This window comes from Zalophus californianus, chromosome 1 (assembly GCF_009762305.2).
Source record: "Zalophus californianus isolate mZalCal1 chromosome 1, mZalCal1.pri.v2, whole genome shotgun sequence".
In the NCBI taxonomy this organism is placed as follows: domain Eukaryota; kingdom Metazoa; phylum Chordata; class Mammalia; order Carnivora; family Otariidae; genus Zalophus; species Zalophus californianus.
In genome coordinates this window covers 2,718,159-2,741,271 of record NC_045595.1, presented here as the reverse complement: position 1 = coordinate 2,741,271, position 23,113 = coordinate 2,718,159, and the positions used below count along the sequence as shown (strand labels likewise).

Genomic DNA, 23,113 nt, shown 5'->3' with positions numbered 1-23,113 from the left:
GCACCCCCCAGCCCCCTCCCACATCTAATCTGGTGGCAGATTATGCTGGTTTTGTCTTCAGAATGGACCCAGAGTCTGCCTGCTTCTTCCGTATTCTCTGCCCCACCTGGTCTAACCCCATCATCCATCACTGGCCTGGTACCCCGTCTCTTCCTTGCTCCCTACAGCTCATTCCAGAAGGCTCCCATTAAAAACTGACTTAGGTCCCGCCCTTCTCTGCCCATAGCCCTCCGGGGCACCCACCTCCCTGGAGGACCTGCCCTCCCCTTCGCCCTCTTTCCCCCTCGCCCACTCTGCTCTGGCCACACAGCCTCCTTTGCTGTTCCTCCCACCCACCAGGCGTGGTCCTGCCCCAGGGCCATTGCACATGTGCTCTCTGTCTAGAACGTTCATCCTTCATATCTGTGTTGTTTGCTTCCTTAGCTCTTTCAAGTTTTTGCTCAAATATCTCCTTCCCAGTGAGGCCTCCCCCAACGTTGCGGGAGGCCTGAAGGGTAGAAAGGAAGATGGTGCAGCCCAGGCAAAGACCTGGTGCGCTTGAAAAACAGCAGGGGCCCACAGGGCTGGGGTGGGGCATTGTCATCGGAGGCCTCCTCAGTAGTTGTGGCCTAGTGGTCCCTCACCCCCTTGTTGCCTGTCAGCTGTGTCCCTTGGAGACAGAAATCTCCCAGTTGGAATTCTGCCCTGGATGCTTCTTGGCAGTGTGACACTTTTACCTCTGACAGTTCAGTCCCCTCCACGGAGAGGCCTTGGGAGCTAGCCTGCTCGGTTCACATCCCAGGTGCATCCTTGGCCAGCTAGGGGGACATGCCGCCTCAGGGTCTCCATCTGTGAGATGGGTGTGATGAGTGTACCTGTCTCATGCGGCTGCATCAAGTAGACAGACTTGCATGCCCTGAGAAGCGCCCCTGGCAGGTAGCCAGCTCTGTGTGGGCACTGGGAGTTTCCCTCCTCGGGGGGACAGGTGAATTCCAGGGGGCCACATGTGGTCTGCTGCTTCGGTGCAGAACCTGGAACAATTACGGGTCTGCTGTCAGACTTCCGGGTACACAAGGACACGCGGGTGCTTCTTACTTTGTCCTTGAACAGTGCTCATTAAACCTTGATCAGGCACCTGCCGTGGACCAGAGGGGGTTCTAGATGCAGTGACCTGGGCAACTCCCTCGCAGCTTTCATGGCGAACAAGTAAACGGATAGGATCAGGGGTCAGCAGCCTGGACCTCTAGGGCCAAGGCCCGTCCGTCCCCAGTTTCTGTCAATGAAGTTTTATTCCCACACTGCCACATCCACCCACTCACATGTTGTCTGTGACGATTTTTGCTTGTAGACCTTATGGTCTGCAGAGTCAGAAATACTCACGGTCTTGTGCTTTACGGAAAATGTTTGCCATTCCCTGATGAGAGTGTGCCGGTCAGTGGTGAGCACGTAGTGGGGAAAGGGACAGTCGTGGTGATCCGGTGCAGGACCAGCTGCAGCTGGGGTGGTCAGGGAGGAGTGGCCTGAGTGAGGAATGCAGCCATGGGTTGAGTGTGCCAGGCAGGGGGATTAGCCTGTGCAAAGGCCCTGAGGTAGGAACAAGCTTGATTCATTTGATCCAAGGAAACAAAGTCCGTGTTTTGGGGGACCCTGAAACAGGCAGGGCCAGTCATGCGGGGCTGTGGCAGGGGGGCCCTGGCCCAGCACTCTGGCCGGTTGGTGGGGAAGGAGCTTCCCGCGGCAGGTGGCAGGTGAGCTGTGCTGAGCCAGGCTGGGGGCCTGAATGGAGGCTGTGGGGGTTGAGGGGGGTGAGGGAGCCGCGGAACCCCGGAGGGGTTGGCCTGTGCCCTGGAGCTGGTGGGGGGGGGGCGGTGGGGAGGGCCCGGGAAGGAGCAAGTTCCAGCAGGCTCATGCTGATGTGGGAGGGGCAGGCCGGGTCTTGACCCAGGGCTGACCCTGCCTTGGCCACAGACACTGTGCCTCTGAGCAGGTGAAGTTCCTGCTCCCCATCTCGGCTGCTCTCAGGGTGAGGGCAGCGGGGTCCCAAGAATTCAGGTGACAGGAGCAGGGGGAGGCCTGCGGCCCCAGGGTGGTGCTCCCTGAGTGACCGCTCCGCGACACTGGCTCCGCGGGTCTCAGGCCCCCAGGCCTTTCTGCCCACACCGCCCGCCACTGTGACAGAGCCTCGTGTCACCACTCGTGACAAGGCCGGCTGAGACCCCACTGGGGATTGCCTGCCGCTGCCAGCTGGACTGCTCACGTGTGGGGATTAGAGACGTGGGGGATTAGCCACAGGGCCCCGCACCCGCTCCTCCACCAAGCCACCCTGGAAGGCTTGGGGTCCAGCCCGAGGGGCCCCACGTGCTCGAGCCAGTGTGAAGGCATTTTGGCTTCGGTTGGAAAAAGGAACCCCCAACATTTTGTCACAATTGCTTTCTGTCTCGTGCGTGCACCATGCACACATTTCTTGGCCTCTATTCTGGATGCGTGGGGTTGCCGTTGAAGGTTTAAGGAAGTGGGGTGCAGTTCGGGCGTTTGTGTATGAAGGACACCCCAAGGTGCGCTTGGGCTAGTCAGTCCCCTTCTCATTGCTCACCCCCATTCCCACATTTAATAATTCACATCTCAGAACTCTCTTTATTTTCTGGGAACCAGATAGTTGTATCTTTCCCATATCCATTTGGTCTCTCAGGTCTTTTTCTTATTGATTTGTGGAAGCTCTTTATATATCATGAAAGGTTTTTATTTTTGTTTTTAGTTCATGACACAGCCTGAGTAGTCTTTTCCTATCTTCTCTTACAACGGTAATTAACGCCAGGCAGGTATCTTTGTATTTATGTGGTCAAATTTATCAGTCTCTCCTTTTATGGTTTCTCAGTTTGGTGTCATGGATGGAAAAGTGTTCCCTGTTCTTTCTTTCTTTTTTTTTTTTACAGTTAAGGTTTTGGTTTTTTTTGTTTTGTTTTGTTTTTGAAGATTTCATTTACTTATTTATTTGAGAGAGAGAATGAGAGAGAGAGAGAGAGCATGAGAGGGGGGAGGGTCAGAGGGAGAAGCAGACTCCCCGCCGAGCAGGGAGCCCGATGTGGGACTCGATCCCGGGACTCCAGGATCATGACCTGAGCCGAAGGCAGTCGCCCAACCAACTGAGCCACCCAGGCGCCCTCTTTTTTTTTTTTTAAGATTTTATTTATTTATTTGAGAGAGAGAGAATGAGAGATAGAGAGCACGAGAGGGAAGAGGGTCAGAGGGAGAAGCAAGAAGCAGACTCCCCGCCGAGCAGGGAGCCCGATGCGGGACTCGATCCCAGGACTCCAGGATCATGACCTGAGCCAAAGGCAGTTGCTTAACCAACTGAGCCACCCAGGCGCCCCAAGTGTTCCCTGTTCTGAGGTTATAATTTTTCTAGTACCTCTGTAGTTCCACTTAAAAAAAAAAAAGCCTTTAAAGTCTCGCTATATTTGGAATTTATCCTCACACAAGGTGTTAAGAGAGTTTACTGTTCCATGTTTTTCCAGGTGGCTCAGGGTTGTCCCAACTCCACTTTCTGGATAATCTGCTTTCCTCCCCGATTTGAGATGCCACCTTTATCACATACCAGATTCCTGCACGTGGCTGGTCTATTTCTGGACTTTCTGTTCTGTGCCACTCATCTGCCTGATTCTTGCAGCAGGCAAGTCTGTAACTACAAGTAATAACATGTTTCCTTTAAAAGAACAACAATCAGACCTGTGGTCAGGAGGAAGGGAAGATTTCTGTTTCCTGCTCTCTGTTTCTAGGAGCAGAAACCACCATTCCAGGTGGTTTTCTGTGTTCATACCTACCTTTTCTTTTTTAACATCTTATTTTGAAAATTTTCAAGCCTGTGGGAAAAGTTGCAGGCATTCACTGCAGCATTCCGCCCTTAGCCGAGATTCAGCAGCTGCTCACAGACACTTCACCACATTATGTTATGTTTTTACTGAACATGTATTATCGTGTGCTTGCGTGTGTGTGTGAGAGAGAGAGAGAGAAAGAGAGAGGGAGAGAGAGGTGCTGCGGGTCATTGCAAGCCAGCTGCAGACGTGTTGCCCCTCTGTCCTAATACGTGGGTGTAGCCGGTTCCCCATCATTCCCAGCAGTTCTGTCCCGTGAAGTCTCCGCGAACACGGAGTTCGCGAATACTGAAGCAGGGCTTCTGCAGGAACACAGAGTTAGGTCCCGGTGAGCCTCTGGTCACGACATTTTCAACATGGAGCTTGTGTCACGTGTGTGTGTTTCTGCTTAGACTCTTTGTAAACTATGTATTGTTGATTCACTAACACTGAACTCAGGGCAGCTGGCGGAAGCTGGTCTAACACGTGTGTTTTCTGAGGCGCGTCACGCACAGCCTTCTCGGCTCAGGAGCCCCAGACCACAGCAGCTCTACCCTCGGGGGCTGCTGTGAACACTGAAAATCACCGACAGAAAGCACAGACATTTAAAACGTGTCCCTCAGTAGGCCATGGAAAGGGCCCTTGTCTGTAATACAAGAAAAGAGAGACCTGAAGGCAGAGTGACCTCTGCTGGACACATGGGTGGGAGGTGACAGATTTTTCACTCCCCTGGTGTGTCTATGGGTGACCGCGAAAGGCTCAGGAGTATTGATTTGGGGCTGCAAACGGCCAGTGGGTAAATTTGCAGGTTCGGGATCTGCAAATAAGGAGCAACTATGTATCCTATAAGCAAGGATATTCTCTTCGCTAAGTGTGGGGATCAAGTTTAAGAAGTTTAAATCCGGTCCACAGTCAGGATTCACGTTTTATCAGTTAATCCAAAATTGTCCTGGATGGCAGTCTTTGTCCCGTCGCTGGGATTCAGTCCGGGATCACACTCAGACCTGGGGCAGCAGGTCTCCCGGGGCCCCAATTAGACAAGACTTCCTCCCAGGCAGACGTGCACTCTGTGGACCCAGCCCCACCACCTGAGGCCTTCCGCCTGAGCCGTTGTGAGTGAGCCACCCCCTGCTCCAGTCCCTTCAGTGCCAGCCCTCTGCCTGCACCTTCAGGAAGCCCACCTGGTGCTCTCCAGCCTCAGGCCCTGGACTTTGGTGGGAGGCCTGCGTCTGGCACGGACGTGTGTGTAACCGTGTTTGTGGCGAGGGTGGTGAAAGTTCTGGAATCTCCTTTCTCTTTTTCTTGAATGCTGGGGCTTTAGAAAACTGTCCACTGGCCTAAGGCCTGCTGAGTTCTGGATTAATGGCCACCCTCCCCCCACCCTTTGCAAGGCTTCCTGTTTACCACTCTGGAAACGCATTTGCTTTGTGCAGTGAGGTTGAGGTGGGGGGAGCAGGACAGATCTCAGGATAGGGGAGGAAGGGTAGGCTGCTGGTCGGGGCTCTGCCCCCGGAGACTGCCCGCTGCCTCCATTCTCGGCACCCCCAGGTGCACCTTCCCCTCCAGCCACACCAGACCCTTTCTTCGCTGTTCCACAAAGCCATCCCGTCCCGTTCCCACAGGACCTTTGCATGTGCTCTCTCCCCCTTAGAGTGCCTTCGCCCTTCACTTCCCTCACTGGGTCTGCCCATGTGGTAGTTCGTGTGGGCACCTCGCTCTTCTTCCTGGCTGAGCGACATTCTGTAATATGGATAGAGCGTATTTTGTGTCTCCGTTCGTCTGTTGATGGACCCTGGGTTGTTTCCACTTTTTGTCTGTTACGGATAGTGTGTCCATGAACATGTGCGGGCAGGTTTTTGTGTGGACGGGTGTTGTCATTTCTCTTGGGTGGACACCCAGGAGTGGAAGTGCCGGGTTGTGTGGAGACTCTTAAATTTAACCTTTTGAAGAACTGCCAGCCTTATCCGCAGCAGCTGCCCCACTTTCCATTCCCACCAGCCGTGCTTGGGGGCTCTGATTACCCTCCATCCTGGACATTACTTGCCCCTGTGTGTCTCTTTGACTCTGGCTGTCCCGGTGGGCATGAAGTGCTTTCACTGCGGTTTTGATCGGTGTTTCCCTGACGATTAGTGATGTGGAGCGTCTTTTCGTGGGCTTGTTGGCTGTTTGTACATCTTCTGTGAAGACATGTCATGTTCAGACCCTTTGCTCATTTCTCATTTGAGTTATTTTTCTTTTTATTGAATTGTAAGTGTTCTTTATGTATTCTAGATACTATTCCCTTCTCAGATCTGTGATTTGCAAATATTCTCTCCCATGCTGTAGGTTCTCTCTTCACTTTCTTGGTGGTGTCCTTTGACGTGCAAACATTAAAAAATACATATCTTATTTATTTTTAAAGTAGGCCCCATGCCCAGCGTGGGGCTTGAATTCACGACTCCAAGATCAAGAGTTGCTTGCTCCACCAACTGAGCCAGCCAGGCTCCCCAAACGTCTTTAATCTTGAGGAAGTTCAGTTTATTTTCCCTCGGTTGTTGGTGCTTCAGTTGTCACATGCAACTGACCCGTGTGATGGGCCTGACCCATCGTGATAGAGACTTAGGCCTATTTTCTTCTGAGAGCTTTATTGTTGCATCTGTTACGTTGGTTTAGATTTCTCCTGCGTTTTGAGTCACTTCTGTGTATGGTCTGAGATAGATTCCAACTTCATTCCCCACGCGTGGAAATCCAGTTGCCCCAGCGCTGTTTGCTGAGACTGTTCTCTCCCCTTGGAGTGGTCTTGGCAACTTTGTTGAAATCCATGGACTGTGGACATGTACGTCTACTTCTGGGTTCTCACTGATGTATTCTGGACCACTCCCTGATGTCTTTGTTTGTCTTTATGTGGCAGGATCACACTGTCTTGGTTCCTGTGGCTTTGTAGTCAGTTTTGAAATGGGGAAATGTGAGGGGCACCTGGGTGGTTCAGCTGGTTCAGCATCTGACTCGGTTTCGGCTCAGGTCATGATCTTGGGTTCAGGGTCGTGAGATTCAAGCCCTCCGTGCTCAGCGGGGAGTTGGCTTGAGGTTCTTTCTCTCCTTCTGCCCCTCCCCCTGCATTCTTTCTTTCTCTTTAAAATAAATAAATAAATCTTTAAAAAAAAGAAAGGAGGAAATGTGAATCTTCTAACCCTGTTCTGCATTTTACACTTTAACATATTCAGTTTGGCTTGGCTCTTAGTTCCTATCAGTGTAGCTCAGAGCCACCATGTTCTTTCAAACCCGTATAATATTCCACTGTGCACATGCTAGTCACTCATTCCTCTTGCTCATCATCAGCTCGTAATTGAGCACTTACTGTCTGCCAGGCCTGGGGGAAGCCCGTCGCCAGGGGAGCCCCGAAGGGGCACGGGAAGAGGCCAGCACCCGGGGGTCAAGGATTCCCACCCTGTCCCGCTCTCCTGAGCTGCACGGGTGGGGGGGATATTCATTCAGCAAATGGATCAGACTCCAGCCCTGGCCTGGCCTCCAGTCATAGCAGGGGCCAAGGTGCATCCTGGGCTTGCCTCCAGGAAGCCCCCAGTCTGGGAGTGGCTGGAGACAGACCCTCATCTTAACCGGCCACACGTGGGTCCTCACAGTGACAGTGGCAGCAAGGCCTGTTCCATCCCTGTCCTCATCTCTTCTTACTCTGTTCCAGCCACTGGGGCCTCTGTGCTGATTCCCCAACTCTGCAGGCACAGTCCTGCCCCAGGACCTTTGCACTGGCTCCTCCTGCCTGGGAGGCTCTGCTGGCTCTAGCATGGCTGGTTCTTCCCCATCTCCTTCCCTCCTTGTGCTTGTGGCTCAGGCTGGAGCCTGACTGCCTGGAATCACATTCATCCATTCCCACTTTTTCCTGGGTAACCTCAGGCCAGTGACCTGGCTGGCCTCTCAGAGCCTCGGCTAAATGTAGGTAGCCATAGTACCAACCTCAGAGGGCTGTAGGGAGGGTTTGATGAATCACATGTAGGTGCACCAGATGGGGCTGGCCCCACATTCAGCAGAAGTCAGCTCTTTGTCACTGTGTCCACGTTCCTGTTACTTTTCTAGCCGGTCGCGGGAGCTGACTGGAGCGTCAGAGTTGGTGGCTCAGTGGTTAGAGACAAAAAGCAGGCTGTGCCCGGAGGCTCCTGCTCCCCCATTTGCCTCCTGAGCCAAGCCCTTAGTGCCCTGGGCCCCAGACCTTGTCGTGACTCCCGTTGTCACCACCAGGGAGAAGGGAGCAGGTGCTGGTGGCCCTGCCCCGTGCCCGGCACAGGCCTCCCTGAGCCGTAGCAGTGAAGCAAGACGTGACTCCTGCCTCAGGAGGCTCCTGGCCTCTAAGAGAGCAGCCCCTGGAGGACCAAAGTCATAAAGAGAAGGTTTGAACTGAGCAGGGGTAGGAATTATGGTAGGGGGTTGGAGAATGGGTTAGGGAGCCATCTCAGCCAGGCGTGCAGGGAGGGTCTCTCTGAGGAGACTTTTGATCCAGGCCTGAATGGTGAAATGGGGAAGAGCATCCTAATCAGAGAAGTGTGTGCAAAGGCCCTGGGGCAGGACTGTGCCTGGCACATGTGAAGAACAGTGAGGAAGCCGTGTGGCAGGAGCGCAGTGAGTAAGGGCAGAAAAGGTGGAGGGGAAGGCAGGGAGGCCTTCTGTGTAGACATCCCCCACACCACTGTCCTCATCTGAGCCCAGGGGCCATGTGGAAACCCCAAGCGTATCACGTAGCTATTGCTGTGAAATAAATTACCCCAAAATGTAGTGGCTTTAGACAGTGGCACACATCTACCATCTCACGGTGTCTGTGTGTCCGGAACCCGGGGGTGGCCGAGCTGGGGCGTTGTGGCGCGGGGTCTCAGATCACGGTGTCTGTGTGTCCAGAACCCGGGGGTGGCTGAGCTGGGTGGCTTCAGCACGGGGTCTCAGATCAGGGTGCAGGCAAGCCTCCTGCCTCATCTGAAGGCTCGACCCGGGCTGGAGGAGCTGCTCCTGAGCTGCTCCCTCATGTGGCTGGTAGCAGTTGGCCTCGGTTTCCCAGGCCATTTACATGTCCTCACAGCATGGTGACCACTTGTCCCCCAGAGAGCAATCCAAGAGCAAGGGAACCCGGCAGTGTCTGACCTGTGTCGGGACTCACATGCTCTCACTTCAGCCGTACCCTGTCGGTCACACCCACAGCTGCTACAGAAGCATGTGGATACCAGGGGGCTGGGCCCACCGGAGCCCATTCTGGAGGCTGGCCACCCCAGCGGGCAGCTCGCTTGGCTTCGGAGCCTCCCTCTCTCATCTGCAGAATGGGGCAGTTGTGGTCCTCTCCCCACAGGGTGGCACGCGGCACGAGCAAGAGCTTGAGCTGAGCAGCCAGCCCATGCCTGATGCCAAGGGACCGTCAAGGTGCAGGGGCCCCCGTGGTAATCCCAGAGCCCAGCGGGCGTCAGGGCCCTGGTTCCAGCCTGGCTCTCCGCCAGCTTACTGGCCCTGCCCCACTCAGCCTCCATGTAAAACAGATCCAGGCCCTAGGATTCTGGAAGTGTAGACCCGCCCTGCTGGGGAGACTGGCCCCCACTGGGAAGTTATTGCCATGTTGAGAGAACGCCCAGCCCCAGGTTCCTCCTGTTCGCCTAGAGCCTGACGGGCAGACACCTGCATGAGTGACGAGCCCCAGGCCAAGGGGGGCCTCCAGCTGAGCAGCCCTGGCTTGCCTCGGTGGCTCCTGGCATATTGTAGAATTCAAGTGCAGTGTTGCAGCCCAGCCCTGGCTTCCGGGGAGTAAAAATATGCCTGGGGAAGAAAACTGGGCAAGAAGCCTCACACGTTGGGCCTGAGATGGCGCGGGGTCTTCCATCGGGCGCCTGCTGGCGCTGGGCTCCTGTGCTCCTGCCCCCTGTCCCCAGATCTGGCTCGTCCACAGGCCCCTTCCCCCGTGGAGGTCTGCGGTTGCGTGTCCAGCGTTGGCCACCTGGTGTCCCCTTGAGGAGCCCCCATCCCCCACACCTAGGCAGAGTGCTGTGGCTCCAGGGCTGGGTGGGGACCCAGGCCTCAGGCTCCGGACCTGCGCCCTGCCCTGGGACTTTACAGGGGACAATCAGGCACCTGCGGGGGGGAGGGGGGCAGGGTGTGCTGGGAGGACAGCAGCACTGACAGGTGGCCTCCAGGTGCAGCCAGACTTGAAGCTCATCACACCTCTTCCGTTAGGTCAGGGCTTGGCAAGCTTTCTGTGAAGGGCCGGATGGTCTCTGTTCTAAGTGTTCAGTTCTGCCCATTGTAGTGCAGAAGCCATGGTAGAGATTCATACGTGAGTGGGCATGGCTGTGTGTCAATAAAACTTTATTTATAAAACAGACTGTGGGGTTGGTGTGCAGGGCACAGTTGGCTGGCCTGAGTTATATTCTCTCTCTCAAATAAAATCTTTTAAAGGGGGAGAGGTGCCTGGGTGGCTCAGTCAAGCGTCCAACTCTTGGTTTTGGCTCAGGTCGTGATCTCTGGGTTTCAGATCGAGCCCTGTGTCAGGCTCCACGCTCAGCGGGGAGTCTGCTTCTCCCTCTGCCTCTGCCCCTCCCCTTCAGCTCACTCTTGCTTTCCACAGTTAATAAATAAAATCTTTTTTTTTTTAAATAAATAAATAAAATCTTAAAAAAAAAATATTCCTCCAGGCGCCTGGGTGGCTCAGTCATTCAAGCGTCTGCCTTAGCTCAGGTCCTGGTCCCAGAACCCTGGGATAGAGCCCGGCATCGGGCTCCCTGCTCCGCGGGGAGCCTAGCCTGCTTCTCCCGCTGCCTCTGCCTCTGCCCCTCCCCCTGGTCACGAGCGCTCTCGCTCACTCACTCTCTGTATTTCTCTGTCTCAAATGAATAAATAAAATCTTAAAAAAAAATTCCTCTCCACACACACCTTTGTTCTTCCAGCGGTGTGAGTTAGGCTGCTGTCTGAACGTAAAACATCCTAATTCCACTTCTTTGAGGCTCAGTTTCCCTCTCTGAAGAAGAGAGATGAGAAGCATTGCCCAGGACAGGCCCGGTGGGAAGCTCATGGCCTTGCTGGGCATTCAGCCCTTCATCAGATGTTCAGCTCAGGGAACATGTGAGAGCTCCTTTCCCCATGCTCTTCCCCTGAGGCTCCCGGCGGTGCTTACCCGCAGCCACCTCCACGCAGCCCTTCAGGGTTTCTCACTCCGCCATGCACACTGAGGTCGGCTCTGTGCCTGGGAGCTGGTATGGGGGTCACTGAGGGAGACGAGGAAGTGGCCTGTTCTCCAGAGCTCTCAGTGGAGCCAGGAGGGCCCTGAAGGTGGCGTGGCATGGGTTCCAGAGGGAGCTGCCAGGAGAGGCTAGACGTGGAATCCCTGGGTCCCAGGATGGGCACGGGGAAGGCATCCACTGAGCAGAGAGGAGGTGGGAAGGAGATGTGCCGGCGTGCATGGCCCAGGGTCCGGGGTGTGAAGGAACCTGAGCAGCGGAGGACCCAACAGGCTGGGGTGGGGGGTGGGCACTGGCGGGTGACCGCTTGAGTGCTGGGTCTGGGGCCCCAGTGTCTGAATCCATGAAAGAGGAGCAGTCTCTGTGTGCCCCTGTGATGGTGTGGGTGACCCCGCGCAGAGCGTGCACTGCATGCCACGAGCTTGGCAGAGGTGGCCGGCTTGGAGGGCGCATGATCAGGAGCGGCTGTGCCTGGGCCAGTGAGGCGGAGCGGAAAGTCAGCAAATGCAGGGGGAGCGGTATGGAGCTCTCATGCTGGGCCCAGTACACAGGGTGGTGGTGGCCACACAGGTGACCAGATGGCTGCAGGACACCGGGCCGGGTGCTTGGGAGCACCGTCGGGAGCAGCAGCTCGGCCTGGAGGGTCCGGGAAAGCCGCAGAAGGGCTTAGCGAGGAAGTTTCCGGTTGCTCATGAGGACAGGTCAGCTTGGGCTGCCTTGAGCCAACCTGGGAGCCAGCCCTTGTGGGCGGAGTGAGTCTGTGGGGTCCCTGGGACCCCCTGCAGCTCTGCTGCCTAGAACTGGGCCAGACCTCTGAGCCTCAGTCTCCCCAGCTGTACAGTGGGTCCAGTGACCGTTGCCTTCCGTGAGTGTTAAGAGGTTGGATGTGGCTTTCAGGATGCCAGCCCAGCCCTGGGAATGTGTGTGCTCTAGCTCTTTGCTATGGGGAACTGCAAGCAAAAGCAAAAGTAGACAGGATACTACAGTTAGATATGTTTTTTATCCTAGGATGTTTTAAATACCTAGAGAATACTGACACCCACATCCTACCCGCCCCCTGTCATCCCACACACCCCCGCAGCGGCTCCGGAGTCCGTGCCCCCGCCGCACACCCCCGCAGCGGCTCCGGAGTCCGTCCTGGGCACTGTGGACACAGGGCCAGGTCATTCTGTGGGGGCGTCCTGAGCACTCTGGGGGGCTGAGCAGCATCCTGGACCCCACCCCCTCCATGCCAGGAGCCCCCCAAGTGTGACAACCACAGATGTCCCCAGATGGGGCAGGGCTGCCCTGGGTGAGAGCCACCTTTATGTCACTCCCCTCCACCCAGGTCACTGTCCCTGCCTCCGGGGTATTTGCTGACCCCTGACTGAAGGGGTAAACGAGAAAAGATCTACTTAACCTGCTGGTGTCTTTTATGTTATGTTGTGCTTTTCTGGGTGCTTAAAATCTTGTTACTAAGCATCATGTTTAGACAATGCCAGACCCTCCGTAGCATTTCATCCCCACAGCGGGGCCCAGCAAGCAGGAAATGCTCAATGCTCACAGGAATGAGCGAGGGAGGGAGGGAAGGAACAGAATATTCTTTGGGAAATTGGTTGTTAGGGAAAATTTGTAATTCCTTCCCTGACACCATTCCCTGTTCCAGGGGGCTCAGAGTGAAAAATGCAAACCCATGAGAGGGAAAAACTATCCAAGAGGAAGAAAACAGCTTTGCGAATCCCAAAGCCTTGGTTTGAGGCTTGCCCTCTGTTTTGAAGTTCTAGGCTGTTGCCGGAGTCCTGCTGCTGCCGGGGCCCTGCGTGGTTGCCCAGAGCCACGGGGAGTGTTCTCCTCCGAGTGTGGGGTCAGAGCCGGGTTGGGTTTCCCTCGTGCCCGTGGGGGCAGGGGGCCGGGGGCTAGCCCAGCCCTGCTTTGGACAGGGGCAGCGTTTCCCCCGGCGTCTCCAGTCCTTGACAGAGACGTGGACTGAGCACCTACTATGTGCGGGGCACTGTTCTCTGCACCTGCCACCTCCGTGCATCATCCTGTGTGTGTGCCCTGCCCTGGGCACCTGGCCACATCCGAGTGACCCTCCTCTGTGGCCCCTGTCTCGGTGATGGGCCCACTGTGGGCCTGACCAGGCCCCCAGCTTCGTGTCCTCCCCAGCCCTCCCCCCTTGCAGCTGGGTATCTCCCTGTCCTGGCTGTCAGCCCTCCGGGGTCTTCCCCAAATCCATGCCCACCGCTCCATTCGACCTGTGGTGGCTGCGCTCGGACCGCGTGCCAGGACTGGGCCAGGCCGTGGGGAAGCAGCAAGACAGTCCTGGTCTCTGCTCTGCTGGTAAGGAGCAAGGCGGTAAAGCAGTTAGCTTTAGACAGTGACGTGTGTCATGAACAAATAAAACAGGCATGGTAGAGGTTGGGAGGAGGTTAGGGGTGGGAAGGGACAGTCCCCCTAGGAGGTGACATTCAAGCCGAGACCTGAGTGATGGAGGAAAGCAGCCTGCCACGGGGAGATGGAGGGAGAGTGCATTCCAGGCACAGGGCACGGTGAATGCCAAGGCCCTGAGGTGGGAACGTGCCTTCTGGAAGGTATGCTGAGTGAATGTGCGTGAACCCCATGGCACACTGCCTTGCACACTGGTGCTCCGTAATGTCTGCTGTTTCCCGTGTGATCACTCACATTCCTCGGGCAGAAGCCACTCAGAAAACGCGTTTCTCCTAAGCTTGAAAACACCTGGCAGCTGAAGTCAAAATTCACCTTTAACCTGGAGGGAAAAGTTTGCAGATAAAGAAAATTTTCAGCCGTACAGAAAAGTTGAAAGAATGGGGCAGTGGGGGCGCTCACTCCATACCACTTGGATCCTACCGTTGACATTTTGCTGTGCTTACTTCATGCATCCCCCCCTTACCTCCCTCCATCCACCTGTCCCCCCACATCCCCTCCCCACTCTGGGGATTTAGTGCCCCTGGAGGACAGGGGATCTTCCCAGCGTCTGTTAATTGGAAAGGGCCATCGACATTTGACAGATAAAAATTAATCCAAGCATGAAACTAGGGAGAGGCAGCCACATAAAGAGCAGGGGGTGGGTGCAAAGGGCAGAAACTCCCAAATTCAGCCTCAGCACTCGTGCCGCATGACCTCGGGTAAGTCACCGGCCACCTGCTCTGCTCTGGTTAGTTCTAACAGTTGGCAAGTTGGTTCTCCCGGGTTTTCTAAAATGTTGTCTTTCTTTCCAACTTCCGTTCCTTCTCTTTTCTTGTCTTACTGCACTGGCCGGCATCCCCACGGCAGTGGTGGCTCTCGGCTGCACTCCTCTTGGGGGGAGCATCGCGTGTTTGCCGTGGCTTTTCGCTTTATTCTGTCTTCAAGCAAAGCAGTTCTTCTCCCCCATCAGCCCATTTCTGTTTGTTTCTCTAGTTTCTAATAGTTTTCAGGCATGAAATTTGTGTTGAATTTTGTCGAATGCCTTTCTGGATTCTGAGATGTGATCATAGGGTTTTTTTCACTTTCGACCTGGGTGAGTATCTTCAACCCCGTTTCGCTGCCTGTAGAATGGTGGTCGCAGAATGAGATAGTTAAGTCCGGTGGTGCCTGGCCCCTCTGGCCTCCGTGTGGGGGATGGCGTGACCTGGGCCTCTTGTACTGTCACTTCGCAGCACTGCCTGCCAGAAGGAGTGGAGCCTGGAGAACGTTCTGGATGGTGCGCATCGTTGGGCAGTGGTTTTGCAGCTAAAGGGATTTGTTTTTGAGGTGTGTTTACATACCATAAAATTCACTCTCTTGGGGGTGCCTGGGTGGCTCAGTCGGTTGAGCGTTCCGACTCTTGATTTGGCTCAGGTCAAGATCTCAGGGACGTGGGATCGAGCCCCACGTGGGGCTCCGTGCTCAGCAGAGAGTCCACTTGGGATTCTCTCTCCCTCTGCCCCTCCCCCAGTTCATGCGCTCTCTTGCTCTTTCTCTCTCTGTCTAAAGTAAATAAATCTTAAAAAAAAAAATTCACCCTCTTAAAGTACACGATTCCGTGGGTTTTACTACATTCGCTATGTTGTGCCACCATCACCACTGTCTAGTTGGAGAATATCACCCCAAAGGAAACCCCGTCCCCATCAGCGGTCACTCCCCATCCCCCCAGCCCCCAGCCCCCACGAGCCCCCTTCCCGTCCGCGGATGAGCCTGTTCCGGACGTGTCACCCACGTGGACTCACACCCCACGTGGCCTTCTGTGTCTGGTTCCCTCCCTGAGCGTCGTGGGCTCGGGGTCAGTTCCCGGGGCAGCATGTGTCTGCACCTCATTATTTGTATGACTGAATAATCCAGCCTTTGAATATATTTAGTGCTTTTTTGAAAGTAAGGAATTTGAGGTGAACAGAGGAGTCAAAGCTCCATTTCCTTCCTCTGTCCCCGAAGAAGTCCCTGGTAATAGATCCTTACATTCCTTTTAGAAACGCTCTCCACACGTCGGTGCGGTACTTGCTTCCGTCAGCTGTAGCTGCCTAACAGACCACCCCAGGGCTTAGTGCTTGAGAAAACAGCTGCGTGTTTGCTTGTGATTCTGCCCCTGGCTCGACTTCGGCTGGCAGTCCTTCTGTGGCCTCGCCTGGGGTCACACAGCCGTGGTCAGCAGGCGGCATGAAACCCAAGAGGCTCCTGCACCCTGGTCCTGCACCTCAGCTGGGGGCTGCCCGCCTGTCTCCGGAGCCCCGGGGCTCAGGGTTCCCGGAGGGCGGAATCGGAGGCCGCCAGCCTTGCCTGCGCCCTGCGGTTCCTCTGGCGGCACTCTGCTGCTCAGAGCATCACGTGGCTGCAGAGAACCGGCCGTCTTCACTCAGCCACGGGAGCCTTTCTTCCTGTTTGGAGAGAGGATTTGCAAGTGTGGCTCCTGCGCGTCCTGGCGGGCCAAGGCTGACCGGGGCTGAGGGTTGGCATTGCCCCTCAGGGGTTCCCAGCGTCTCCGCAGGCTGCCCGCAGGGCTCTGCTGCAGAGGCCTATGCTGCGGGAGGCCCAGGGCAGCCCGATCATTCCAGCTAATCAGGGAAGTGTGTGCGGCTGGGCCTCAGCACCACTTCCTGGCTTCTCGGGGCTGCTGGCCCTGTCTGCCATGGCCTTGTGCTTTCTCGTTGGCTCTGAGTCACGGGGAGCCGGCACCCTTCCTGGGCACTAGGCAGTCCTGCTCTGGGCAGGGGCCCCACCCTGCACGGAGCTGACAGGCCTCATGCCCCTTGTGTCCGGTGGGGAGTCTCTGTATGCAGAGAGCTCTGAAGGTGTCTGTCACGGGGTGACTGAGCAGACCTGCTCTCCCGGTAGTGGGGGAGACATAACATGGAGGCACCGGGTGCTGCCGAGTGCCTGGAAGACCCAGAAGGCCAAGGAGGTGAGGAGAGTGACCTCAGAGGGGCTGTTTTGGGCGAAGTGGTTGGAGGACACCTCAGAGGGGGTGACCTTTGAGTCAGGTCTTGGATGAATTAAGTTAGCAAACCCTGCAAGTGTCTCGGGAGTGGTGTTTCGGGGGGGGGGGGGCAACCTGTGCAAAGGTCCTGGGGCAGGGCCCTGCTTGGCATGTTGGAGGAACAGCGAGGAGGCCTGTGTGGCTGGAGCAGAGTGGGGGAGAGGGAGGGCAGGGAGGGGACAGGGGCAGGTCCTGCAGGGCTTGGGGACCTCAGGGAGGACTTGGGCTTTTCCCCCAGGGAGGAGGGAGTCCTGGAGGGCTATGGGCGGAGCAGGGCGGGACCTGACTGGGGTCATCATGGGCGCCCTCTGGTGGCCGCTGCGGGAAGAAGAACGGACTGGGGGTGAGGTCAGGACTGGGGACCAGGGTGGAGGGGACTGTGCTGGTCCAGGTTGGGGGCGGTGGGCAGATTTTGGATGGATTGTAAAGGTACAGGTGGCTGATTCTGCTGAAAGACAGAGGGGCCTTACCGGCCCCTCCCTGGGTCCCCACAGTCCTTCCTGAGCCCCGTCCTCCCTCAGTTTCCACATCAAACAAACGTGGAGGAGCAGCTCCTGCTGAAGCTCACATGCGTGCACAGGGGAGAGGAAAGGGTGTCTGTCTATCCATCCATCAGTCAGTCAACAAACGTTGGTAGGTGCCTGCTAAGGGCAGGTCCAGCCCTGAGGGAGGAGGCCCCTCTCCCGTGGGTAGGACAGATGTTGGTGTCATTGTCGCCTGGAGGGGCAGGACAGGGTCTGCAGGGTGGGGCAGCAGTCCGATGGTGGCGCGGGGTGGTGGGCTAGGGAGGGGGCCCAGCTCTGGAGCCCTAGCTTTGGTCACCCACAGGGGCACAGAGAGACCAGAGGAAAGCTGCTCAGAGAGGTGGAGGGACTTGCCTGAGGTCACACAGTGGCGGGCCGCAGGGGCTAGCTCAGAGGTTAGGGAGCAGGGGAGGCAGGGGATGGCCCCCTCCCCCAGAACGGTCTGGGCCCTGGCCGCCCCGTGCCTTCCGCCCAGCGGCTGGCACAGCTGTGCCCTGCCCAGGGCGGGTCTTGGCCCAGTGTGGCACACTCTCTCCCTCCCCAGGCTATTTTTAAAACTTAATTTCCTCAAAAATGGGGTGGCTCATTCAGAAGAGAATGGGTCACATCTTGGGCTGGGAGGAGCTCGTCATGGCGTGGCCTCCTTGGGCCTGGCCTGGCTGATGGGAGCATAGGGCAGGGCCATGGGACCTCCACAGCCCACCCGCCCTGAGCAGCCACCAGCCTCTGAAGATGCACGAAGGCCCCCGAGGGCCCAGGGCCACGGTGTTTGAGGGAGCAAGGGGGTCGCTCACGGGCATCGTGCTGCAGCCTCCCTGGCACGGAGCCCAGGACATTCCAGGCGGGAGGATGCGTCTCTCCCTTTTATTAGCCAGCGTGTGAGTCGGGCAGGAGTGGTGTGGCTGTTGCAGGGACCCTGGGCACGGAGCAGGTGACTTGAGGGGTCCCAGGGCAGGGCAGACCCGGGCAGGACCATATCAGATGCTGCTGTTGGTGTGGCCCGAGCACGCAGGGTGAGTGGGGCTGGGAGCCGCGAGGCGGCCCCCGACAAGCTGGGAGACCTGGGAAGCAGGTGGAACTGTTTGTGGGGGGAGGCCTGGACCTCGGGGCTGGGGCTGCTCGGGCAGAGAGCCCCAGGGTGAAGGGCTGGGAGCTGCAGAGGCCACGGGTAGGCACGGCTGGGTGAGCTTCGGGCCCAGTGGCCCCAGGCTGGCCAGGAAGAGGGATGCCCGGGGCCCCCAAGCCAAGTCTAGAATGTTCTGTCTACTGCCGGCTTCTTTCCTTCTCTTCCCCCCCCCCCCACACCCCAGACGTAAAACCAACAAATGTTATGTCAGCTTCCTAGCGTCTTCTGCTACCTGGTCGCCTCAGGCTAAGCCTCAGGATGGGCCCAGGTTCATCCCTGACACCAGGGCGCCCAGGTTGGGAAGTCCCACACCCACACCCATCTGTGGGTGGGCGCCTAGGGCCTTGGGTAAGTGACCCGTGTGGGCTCTGACCTCCGGCTGGGGTGTCCTCTGGTGGGCCCCGCGGCCGTGGCCCTGGCATCAGGCAGTCACCCACCCAGCGTGTTTCTCTGCCTGGACCATCGCCGGCATCTGGCTGAGGCACAGGGCAGTGGTGGTTACGGCTGACAGAGGACACCCATCCCCCACCCGCCGACGCCAGGCTTACCCACGGTTCACAGTCCTCTTGGGTTCGTTTTTTCCATAAGTACAATTCATACACCATAATTCACACTTCTAAGCTTACAGTTCAGTGTTTCATGTATTCACAGTGTGGTGCACAGGACCACACTGATTCTAGAACATTCTCATCTCCCTAAAGGAAACCCCATTCCCATTAGCAGTCCCTCCCCAGTCCCCAGCCTCTGGCCCTATCTGGTGTTAGAAGTGGAGCAGGTCCCTCCTCTGCTGGGCTGAGACTGACCCCGGACCCCTCACCTGGGACTCCTGCTCCCCCAGCTCCGTGGTGCCTCCCCCGGTGCCCAGGCCGGGTCCTCGGGCCTCTTCCCTCCCCAGCCGCTCCCCTCCCGGGCAGCCTCGTCCACCACACCCCCCCCGCCCCCCGTCTATGGCAGGATGGCACCCACAGTCCTGTCTCCAGCCGGGCCCTCCCCTGAGCTCCAGACTCGGGGGTCTCTTTGCGGGGGGCTCCCGGGCGTCTGACACTCAGCTCGACCACGCTGCACCCGACTGCCCCCACACCGGCTCCTGCCTGGTCGCTCATCTCGGCCGAGGCCACTCTGTGCTCTGTATAACTGCTCCGGTCAGGATCCTTAGTCATTCTTGACTCCCTTCGTCCTCTAGCTGCCCTAGTCCCCTGTCGTAGTGTCAGACCTGTCCGGAATCTGCCCACCCTTCTCCCTCCTCTGCCTCCGCCTGGTCCAGCCCATCATCTCCCGCCGGGACCAGAACCGCCAGAACAGCCCCCTCCACGCTCGTCCCAGGCCGCCGCCTTCACTGCCGCTCCCCCGTCCGTCCTCCCCGCAGCGGCCACCAGAGGGCGCCTGTGAGCAGTCGAGTCAGGTCGGCCCTCCTCTGCACGCAGCCCTCCGGGGCTCCCACCTCCCTGGGTCCCACCTCCTGACCCCTCCCCCCAGGTCATCCTCCTGGCTCCCACTCCCCTGTGCAGGCCCTTCTCTGGCCCCAACCCCGACTGTGAGCCCTTGAGGGTGAGGGCCGTGTCTGCCCTGGTCTCCCCTGTCTTCCCGCCAGCCTGACACGAGACCCCCAGTGTATGAGCTTGCGACACAGCAGCACAGCTCCGCCTAACACCATACACGTTTGTTAGCACGCTCTGGCCGTCACAAGCCTAAAATGGGTCTCACTGGGCTAAAACCCCGGGGCAGGCAGGGCTGGTCCCCCCGGGGCCCCCGGGAGACCCAGCTCCGGCCTCTTCCTGGCCCGCAGCCCCCCTCCATCCTCACCGCCAGCAGCGCGGGGTCCGCCCATCTCTGGGACTCCCACCCTCTGCCTCCCTCTTGTGAGGACGCCGGGCCCCCGGGAACCCAGGGTCACCCCCTCCTCGGGGGCCGTGACTTGCCCACCCCCTGCATAGCCCGTCATCCGCAGGGGGCAGGGCATATCTGCGGTCCACACTCATTGGACAGATAATCCTCAGCAGAAGCCTGCGTTCCGGGTGAGGATGCTAAGGCTCAGAGAGGTCAGTGTTTGGCCTTCTCATGGGGAGCTGGGATTGGAGGGAAGGGTCCTGAGAGACAAAAACTACCTGCTGCCTCCCTCCCTGTGAGCCTCTTTCCATGGTGAGCAGCTCTCCCCGGAGACTGTGTGGGCAGGAGCCAGGGAGTCGTGGCTCCAGCCCCAGGCACTGGGCCCCTTCCCACTGACCCCGTGGGTTGCCTGACTTCCCCTTGGCCTGAGCATCTGCTGGTTAAGCCCTGCTCCCTCCCGCGGGTGTAGACAGCACTTTGTCAATTCAGCCAGTCATTTGCCGCTGGGGACCTGACGTCTTTGGGGTCAGTGGTGGGTCAGCATCCTTGCCCACTTCCCACCCCGGGTCCTCGAGTCCCTCCGTAGGGGCGCAGGGAGCTGAGTGAGGTCACAGGCACCTGCGTGCAGCGAAGGCAGGGTGGGCTGCCCCCATCTCCAGGCTGAAGCCTCTCCTTCTCTCCTGCAGGCTTGGCCCAGAAGAAGATGGTCCCGACGGAGGTGAGTGTCCTGTGGCTGTGGGCAGCTCGCTGCGCCTCCCTGGGCCCCTCCCTCAGTCCTGCCAGCGTCTTGAGTTTCAGGGAGGGGAGCGGGTGGGGTGGGCAGGGCGAGGACCCGGCCTGGACGGCGAGGGACAGGAGACGGAAGGGCTGGAGGGGCGGGACGGGAGCTGGGCAAGTGTGGGCCCCTGGGGAGTTCCCGGGAGGAGGACCGGGTCAGATGCTGCCGTGGGGCCGTGCCCAGTGCGTGATGAGTAGCACCTTCCGTGTAGCCCCCCGGGTCCCCACACGTCTACCCGTGTCTGCCCGTCGTGTTCCAGAGAGCTTTCCCTGGGGGGGGGGGGGCTCCCCTCCTGCTCGCTCTGGTAGCGCAGGTGGGGGTCAGCACTGTCCCTGGTCCTGAAAGGAGCCTGTGGGAGCGTGTCTGTGAGCCCCGCGTTCCAGGAGCAGCCCAGGTGTGGCGTCCCTGTGCCTGCGCTGGCCGCCTGGCCCCAGGCATCCATGTTCCCTGGATGCCACCACCATGTGGGGTCCTTGTGGGGAGGGCTTTCCTGGAGGGTGTCCAGCCACAGGGCAGTGGGGAGTCAGCCAGGGGTGCGGAGCAGGGGTGGTGCCTTCTGATTGCTGGGGAGAGCCCGCCCCCTGGTGACCAGTGTGCAGAACGCACAGCAGCCAAGCTGAGGGGCGAAGGCCGGTGGGGCATTGGAGGGCTGCCTGGACCCCTAAGTGGGGCAGTGAGGCCGCACGGGTCTGAGCACCCTCAGCTAGAGGCCGGAAGGGCTGCGCGGCTCTGGATGGTGGCAGGTGTGTGGGAGATGCTTGAATGTCAGTGACGGTCCAGTCCTGGGAGGGGCCCCAGCTCTCTCTGCTGGCCGGCCTGGGCCTCAAGCCGGGGCCCCTTCCGCCACTCTCCCCACACAAGTTTGTCACGCCTGCCGTGGCTGTCCCCATAGAGGACCCAGGCCAGGGGGACCTCTCCCCTCAGTTCACAGTCATTCCAGCCCAGGGGTCTCAGCTGGGCGACTCCGCCCGAGGGGACACTGTGTGATGTCTGGGGACATCTGTGGTTGTCGTGACGGGAAGCCTGCGCCGAGGGGTGGGAGCCATAGGGAATGACCCGGCCCAGTGTCAGCTGTGCCAGGGGAGCCCCGAGACTGGTGTCCTGCTCCCCATGCACGCAGGAGGGCTGTGGGTGCTGACCTCCCCGCTTTCCTCAAGGAGCCGGAAGTCCCGGTCCGGGTCTGGGCCCTTCTGGATGTGCAAGGTTGGACCGTGTGGCCCCTGCGGGTGACAGGCCACCTGCTCTACCCTGGAGCCCGCCACTGCCCCACGTGCCTTGTCAGGACACTGACTCAGCCCATCTGGTCAGGATTTCTAGAAAACTCCGGGCCAGCGGCGCCTCCTTGCTGATTTTCAGTGCTTCCTGCTTCCTTCTCTGCAGGCCCCGTTGATGACTGGACAACCGGGTCCTGGCCACGGGAAGAAGTTGGGTCATCGGGGCGTGGACGCCTCTGGCGAAACCACCTACAAGAAGGTTCTCCTCTGCCCTTAGCTGGCTGGGGTGGGGCTCCCAGCCATCCCGGGCCCCCACAGGCTCGGGCATGCTCTGTGCCTGTGGTTGGCTGGAGGCAGATGCTCTCGGGACAGGCCCCTCCACACAGGCCCCCGGTCCCAGCGAGGTCCTAGATGCCTGTCGCGGACATCACAGGAGTCCCCGGCACCCCTGGCCGAGCCCCGGCTCCTCCAGCCTTGCTGGCTCCTGGGAGGAACAGGGAGATGCAGTTCTCCTTCCTTCCCTTGGAAAGCAGGGCTGAGCTGATGGGAAGCCCGAACGAGGCCAGGCCAGGCGGTGCGCGGGGAGACTTCCTAACGTAGCAGCTGGCTGAGGGGTCATGGGTGCCCCGTGTAATTCACCCTTTCCAAGTTAGGTGGTTCCCAGCGTGTTCACAGTGGTCCAGCTGTCCCCACGGTCAGTTTTAGAATATGTCCATGAGCCCAGGATTACACCCCGTCCCCATCTGCTGTCACTCCCATCCTCTCCTTCCTAAGCGGGGGCAGGCTTCAGCCCAGGCGGTTTAGGCCATATGATGCCTGGCAGCCCCAGGATGGCGGGTACCGCCATCTCCATGCCCAACTATGGGTAGGGAAACTGAGGCACGGAGCAGCGGTGTCGCCCACCCAGCGTGACAATGCAAATCACCAGGAGAGTGGGTAGAAGGAACCTGGGATTACAGAAATGAAGTTCGGGTGTCATTATGCAAATTTATGTAGTGTTCCCCCCCCCCCCCCCCCCCCCCCGCAAAAGAAAATCCTGACAGTAGACAGACCCCAGCTGAGTCGGGACAGTTTTGAGAAGTTGGAACCTTCGAGAACCTTGATGGAAAACAGGCCTGGGGACTGCATGAGGTGGTATTGGAGTCTCAACCTGGCCACCTCCTTGCTGTGTGGTTGTGTGAACTCAG

The 23,113-nt window shown here is 58.3% G+C and overlaps 1 protein-coding gene across 6 annotated transcripts in view; it reads left to right on the top strand.

Moving 5' to 3' along the window:
- Nucleotides 1-23,113, top strand: part of PIP5K1C (phosphatidylinositol-4-phosphate 5-kinase type 1 gamma) — a 52,084-nt gene that overhangs the window by 3,167 nt on the left and 25,804 nt on the right. For 5 of the 6 annotated variants that reach the window (XM_035728151.1, XM_035728150.1, XM_035728149.1 and 2 more), the window contains exons 2-3: nt 20,621-20,652; nt 22,093-22,185. In XM_035728151.1, the coding sequence (XP_035584044.1) occupies nt 20,621-20,652; nt 22,093-22,185 (125 nt within the window). Of the gene's footprint in view, nt 1-15,821; nt 16,383-20,620; nt 20,653-22,092; nt 22,186-23,113 lie in introns of those variants that run through there. The other variant, XM_035728146.1, reaches the window with a different exon arrangement.